The 6,483-nt window shown below is 61.4% G+C and overlaps 1 protein-coding gene across 1 annotated transcript in view; it reads right to left on the bottom strand.

Moving 5' to 3' along the window:
• Positions 1–6,397, bottom strand: part of LOC103581998 (AT-rich interactive domain-containing protein 3A-like) — a gene marked incomplete at its 3' end in the record, with an annotated part of 20,027 nt that extends 13,630 nt beyond the window's left edge. Inside the window, exons 1-2 of the mRNA XM_008563689.1 lie at positions 6,009–6,397; positions 4,905–5,223 (exon numbers count right to left, since the gene is read on the bottom strand). Of these exons, the coding sequence (XP_008561911.1) occupies positions 4,905–5,223; positions 6,009–6,397 (708 nt within the window). The remainder of the gene's footprint in view (positions 1–4,904; positions 5,224–6,008) is intronic.
• Between the last annotated feature and the right edge of the window lie 86 nt (positions 6,398–6,483).

Here is a 6,483-nt window from a genome sequence, read left to right as displayed (position 1 = left end):
GCCGCCCCAATGGCCCAGGGCTCCCAGAATCCCGGGAAGACACCCGGCTCTGAGGCTGGCCCCCAAGGACCTGGCGCCCGGCCCTCTCAACAAACCCTCTCTGTCTCAAATGTGCCAGACAGCATCATGCTCAGGACCTGGGGCCTGGCCTCCAGGACTTTGCCCAGGCTGTGCGGTCATCCAGAACACCCCCTCCACTGGAAAAAGTCTCACCCATCCTCCTGCCCGGTCCCGGAGGCCCAGCTGCAGTGCTGGCGTCTTCCGCTCCTGCCCGGACCACAGACTCCTCCATTCTGTCCCCAGCACAGGCTCCAGAAGGGTCCTCCCAGCATCTTCCTCCCTCCCCAGCTACAAACTCTGCCAAGATGCCCTTTGAGCTCAACTTTGGTTTGCCCCAATATTCACTCCACCCATTTCTTCCTCTCACGTTTTATGCTCCAGCCACTCTGTTCCAAGAAACAGGCCCTGCCCTTCTCTGTCCATCTGCAAACTCTTCTACATTCTGCAAAACCCCAGCTCCAATGCCCCTTCCTCTGGGCAGAAAGTACCAGAGGTACTGTGGCTCCCACCAGCCTGAAGGTCTCCCAGGCAGGATGGGGAAAGAATCCGCCACCTCGTCTCGGAGCCCTGGCACTTCCAGCTCCCCACCCCCACTCCACACTGCCCCAAGCAACTCTCGCAAGCCCAGAGATGTTCAGTGCGGTATTGTTTACACCAGGCAAACAACAAACCAGATGCCTGAACCTGCTGCCGGGGCCACAGCGTGTTTGGGCAGGGCGGGATGTGCATGGGAATTAAATGTGCCACAGAGGCCGGCAGGGGGTGGGGAGGCCAGGCTGGCTGCGTGTGTCCGGCCTCGCACTTCAGGCTGCTGGTGGCTGTCCTGCCCTGCTGTCTACACGTGTCCAGCCACTGGATCCTGAGGCCTGGATGGGAGGGTGGCATCCAGATCTGCCCAGTTGATCGGCCCTGGACTAACCTCCTTCATCTCATACAAAGGAAACCGAGGCTCAGGGAGAGTGGTTCCCTTGGCCACCTGTCCACCTTTCCAGGACCACTCTGGCAGGTGCTGGGGGCAGCACCTCTTGGGGTCAAATCCCAGCTCTGACACCTCCCCCATCTGACTGTGAGCACGTGACTAGATCGCCCTGTGCCTCGGTTTCCCCATCTGCACAATGGAGGCCACGATTCCTTCCTTGTGGGATCGAATGAGGATACAAATATAAAATGCTCAGTCTGCCGCCTACACGTAGTTAAGCGACGGATTATCAGCTGGCACCGCCATTTCTGTGCTCATTAGCAAGTTATGTGGTGGGCAGACTTTACCTGGAAAAGCAGGGGGAAAAAAATCCCAACATTTAATGGAAATCGAAATCACGGTGAGACACCACACCACCCTCATGAGGACAGCGGGAACCAAAAGGTCAAGACAACACGTGTTGGTGACGATGCAAAGGAACTGGAACCCTCGCGCAGGGCTGGTGGGAACACACACTGGGCAGCCGCCAGGGAAAGCGTCCGGCAGTTCCTCTAACAGTAAAAATGAAGTCATCATATGACCCAGCTTCCCCACTCCCGCATATACACACTAGAGAAACGAAAACATATGTCCACACAGAAACTTGCACAGGGTCACAGAGCCAAACGGTAGAAACAGCCCAAGGTCCAGCAGCGGACGAACGGACACACAGCGCGGTCCCTCCGCACACGGGAACATCACTCAGCCACGAACAGGAAGGAGGCTCTGACACACGCTGCCACGTGGATGGACCTTACACACGTCACGCTCAGTGACAGTCGCCAGACACAAAAGGCCACACAGTGTGTGACTCCATTTACATGAAATGTTCAGAACAGGCCCATCCACAGAGACAGAAAGTGGACTCGTGGTTGCTGGGGGATGGTGGATTAGGGGTGATAAAAATGTTCTAAACTTGACTGTGTGGCCTTTGCTGCACATATCTGTGACGATAACTAAAAACCAACGAACCGTGCACTCCGCGTGGGTGCATTGTACAGTATTTAAGTTGTATCTTAATAAAGCTACTTTTTTAAGTGATTTACTTAAAATCCATTCAAGTTGTTGAGACTAAAGTTTTGAATCCTTAAGCAGCTAAAGAGCTGTGATTAAAGAATCTGCCCCTTTAAAATCCCACGATGGCCACTTTGGGGACTCCCGGTGTGGCCGCGCAGATGTCAGGAAGTGCCAGCATGCTACAACCTCCCACACCAAGAGGTGAAGATCCTAAAGGCACCTGTGACACACCCCGATTCCCGGCCAGCGGCTCCCTGAGTGCACATCCCCGGGCCCCACAGCACAGGAGGTTCCAGGTTTTCAAGGAAACCTGCTCCTCCCGGCCCCTCCCTGGCCTGGCTGCCCCCCAGACCCACAGCCGACTGCCGAATCTCCCAGCTGTCGAGGATTTGTGGGCGGAAGTCAGCCCCAGGCCCTGCCAAGACCGGGGAGGAAGAGGCCGAGGCGGTGCCAAGCGGGCAGCCAGCTGGCCAGAGCTGCCACGTGCCAGGAAGGGGGTGGGGCAGGCGCCAGAGTCAACACCAGCCCAGCCGGAGGAGGGGTGGGGAGGGCCCCAACATCTGCCGGGCAGGCTGGGCCCAGGCCGCTGTTGACATTGGTTGCACAGGTGCCTGGCCAGCTGGAAGGGATGCAGCACCCACGACTGGCCCCGCCACAGACGGCTGAAGAAACAGCCCAGACTGCAGGACCCTCCCTTGACCCCCATCTTCTTGGAATCCAGTCCCACCACCTGCAGGACCCAGCCCCTGGGCAGTATCTGGCTCCTACACACGAGCTCAGCTCAGTCTCGCCGCAGAGCCTTTACACGCACCATTTCCTCTGCAAGCTACACTCTTTATCCGCACACACCGCACAGGGCTCGGCCCAATGTCCCACCCTGAGAGTCCCCCCCAAACTGCCAGATGTCTCCATGCCCCCCGCCCACCTTATTGTGACCCACGTACCATTGCACTAACCTTTCCTACCACAAAACGCCAGGCCCTGCGGAGAGGCAGCTGGGGAGCTGGGCATGCAGGTGTTCGCTAAACACAGGCGCCTGATGTCAGGACACTTTGGTTCCCTGTCCTCCCCCTGGCCTCAGTTTCCCCATCTCGGCTTCTTGCTGCAGAAAAACCCCTGGATGGCCCCTCCCTCTGTGGCACCTGTAACTCCTGACCTGGGGTGACCCCCAGGCAAGCTGGACGAGGGCTCCTGTGGCCAGCCGGGCTCAGTTCCCGACAAACACCTGATCCTCGTCCCTGCTGCCCCCTCTCCCTGCCTGGTCCAGCCTGACCACCCAAAAACTCCACCATCATTGCTGGGCCGTGGGGGCTGGGGCTACCCAGATATGGCATACAGGGGGGTCTTATTGACCTTTGACCCCACAAGGGCCAACTCGGCCTTATCTGTCCCTCTGGGCTCAGCCTGCAGAAATGGAGGTGTCTGTCCAGCCCCAGCCCCCCAGCCTCGGGCTCCCAAGGGCTGGGTGCAGGACAGACAGCAAATATTGGCTGAATAAATAAATCCACTAAATACAATCCACCCTCGACGTGCACACTTGTTACTTAAACTCAGAGAACATCACGAACTCGGCGCCTGGAGACCCCTCCCCCATAACACTAGCCTAAGTGTCCTCATCTGCAAAACGGGACCAGGGGTTTGAGCGTCCCCTTTTGCAGAGGAGGGAAACTGAGGCACAGGAGGCCAATCACATCCTCAGGGAGTTACCCCCACAAGGAGCTGAGAGGCCAGGTCACCCACCCAGCCCGGGGGAAGCCTCCCTGGAGGGCGGGTGGCTGGGGCAATGCCCGAAGGCGAACCCTCCCTCCCGGTTCCTGGAAGCTCTCCCTTCTGCCTCCAGGCCTTTGCCTGAGCAGCGCCCACCTCCTGGAGCCCCATCTCTCTGCCTTTCTACCTCCCAATGGCAGCCCTGGCCTGTTCCCCCCACGCTGTGTCCAATGCCCAGTTCTTTACTGGATCTCTGGGTTTCTGACTCTGGGGTTACAGCGCCCTATCCTATCGGTGTCTCAGAGCCAATTCTGGAAACCCAGGCTCTGGATGGAGCTGCCCGAGGCTCCCCAGGGCTGGTCCTCACCGCAGAGCCTGGACAAGGTTCAGGTCCCAGGCCAGGGAGCAGCTCCCACTGGCCGCGCCAGGAGGTTGGGGCAGGGCCCAGCTGGCCGAGGGCTGGAATGCAGGCCCGGCTGGCTGCCCCCAACGCCATCTGGTTTCCATCTGCCCAGCCCAGCAAGGCCCAACTTCAAAGGCTCCTCTGGCCGGCCACTTCCTCTGGCCCGGCCGCCTGCAGTGAAGGGCCAGGGCGGCCTCTACTTCCTCCTCACCCTCCTGGAGCCCAGGGAGCCCCTGAGGCCGCCTCTCAGGGGTCCCCGAGACCCCCCTGATGGCCCGGTCCTGGTCTCCCCCCTGAAACCACGCCCAGCCGCTGCCTCCCATAGCCCCGGGGAGCTGTTGCACTTTTCCCAGCACCCACGTGGCCACCCCCTGTGCAAACCCCATGGCTCTCCACACACCAGAGTCCACGTGATAGATAAGGCCCTGTCCCGTGTCACCGAGCTCTGTCCGCATGGCCCACCCTCTGGGCTTCACCGACAACCTGCGCCACGCCCGGTCGAGCTGCTGGGCCTGTGTCCCTCCCTCAGACCCGCCTCCCGCGCTGTGCCCAAACCTCTCCCTCCCGGCTGGCGTTGCCCATTGATCTGCAGGGCAGCGCATCTGACGGCCGGACCACCCCACCCCTGCAAACGAGTCTCAGTTGTGTGAGCCCCTCGCCCGTCTTGCAGCCTGGCCCACAGCAGCTCCCGGGAACCAGGCCCGGAACACGGCCGATTGGAAGGGGACGCCCCCACCCCCATGACGACGCGTGGCCCACCTGCTTGAACTGCTCCTCGTAGGTCCAGTCCCCGTGGTCAGGTGGCTGCAGCTGGGGAGCCACATGGGCGGCCCCTCCAGGGTGAGCCGGGCTGGGTCCCGGCCGCTCCGGGCCACCCAGTGCCCTGGGAATGCCATCGCCGCGGAAGGCCTGGAGAGGCTGCGCCTTGCGGGGGAACAGGGCTGTGGAGCCCAGGCTGGCGGGGCCCGGGGGACCCAGCCCCTCCTCTTCCTCCTCGTCCTCGTCCTCATAATCATCCTCCTCGTCCTCCTCCTCGTCCCCAAGGTCTTCCTCCAGCTCCTCTTCCCATTTCGGCTTCCTGGGGCAGGCAGAGGGCACAAGTCAGGGGAGAAGACACCAGCGCATCCCAGCCCCGGGGCAAGGTCCACTCCCATCCCAACCTTGGTGTCCGTCCCTGAAAACAGGGACAGCGGGCCCCTACCAGCTCAGGCTGCAGAGAAAACCGGCCAGCACGTTTCGTTCCCAACAATTAGCTCAGAAGGCGAGAGCTGCCCCTTCAGCATAAGCCCCGGCCCCCAGCTGCCTGGGCTGCCTCCCCGCCCTGGCTCCCCACTGCCCCACAGGCTTCCTTGCTGGGCCTTGAAAATCACCACGTTGAGCTGGTTCCTGCCTCAGGGCCTTTGCTCAGGCTGTTCCCTCACCAGGCATGCCGTTCCCCAGCTCCCTTCCCCTCCTTGAGGCTGTCCTTTCTTCAGGGACAACTTCGCCCACCTCTACCCACAGAGACTGGACCCCCCAGACCACCGGGGTCTCTCCAGTGCCCAACGCGCAATCTTGCAGCAAGCAGGCCCTCAGCAGGTCCCAGTGGGACACACACTCTGGGCAGGTCCCACCCGGGTTGCAGCCTTTGCCTGCCCCTGCCGCTGAAGGCGTAGCCACGTGGGGCTGGGCCGTTTCAAATTAATAAAAATAGAAGAGAGTTAAAAATGGAGAATGTCGGTCCCCCAGACACGTTTCATATGTGACCGCAGCTCCCATGCTAGATGGACAGGTTATGTCTCTCGTATGCGCTACGTGCTCAATAAACACTCCCTCAATGAGCAAGACTGACAGGTGTCAACAGCCCCCCAGACCCCAACTCACAGGTCATCGTCAGAGCCCACGTCCTCAAAGTGCCCGTCTCCTTCGGTGCGTCCGGGCCCTTTCCTGCCTCTGCCTGGCGGGGCGGGAGAGCCTGGTGTCCCCTCCCGGGCTGTGTCCTCGTCCTCAGAGCCTGGTGGCCCATCCTCAGAGCCACTGGGGCTGGGTGGATGTCCGAGACCCGCGGCAGCAGCCCGCATAGCGGCCAGCGCAGCCATCTGTGCCCGCTGCATGCGAGCATTCTCAGGCTCTCTGTCCTCATCGGGGGTGGCCCGCGCCCGGGCCGGGGGACCAGTTGGGGGGTCGGGGGTCGGCTGCTGCCGGGCTTCCAGCTCCTGACGGGCCCGCTGCTGCCTCTGCAAGAGCGTCTCCATCACGGCCTGCAGCTTCATGGCCCTGCGGGCCGGGCCACCACCCCGGGCACCAGGGGTGGGTGGCGGGGGCGGCCCCTGCGGGGAGGGGGCCCGACCGCACTGCA

This window comes from Galeopterus variegatus, unplaced genomic scaffold (genome assembly GCF_000696425.1).
Source record: "Galeopterus variegatus unplaced genomic scaffold, G_variegatus-3.0.2 Scaffold14549, whole genome shotgun sequence".
Classification (NCBI taxonomy): Eukaryota; Metazoa; Chordata; class Mammalia; order Dermoptera; family Cynocephalidae; genus Galeopterus; species Galeopterus variegatus.
Note: the sequence above shows the minus strand (reverse complement) of the source record. Positions and strands in the feature narration are given on the sequence as shown.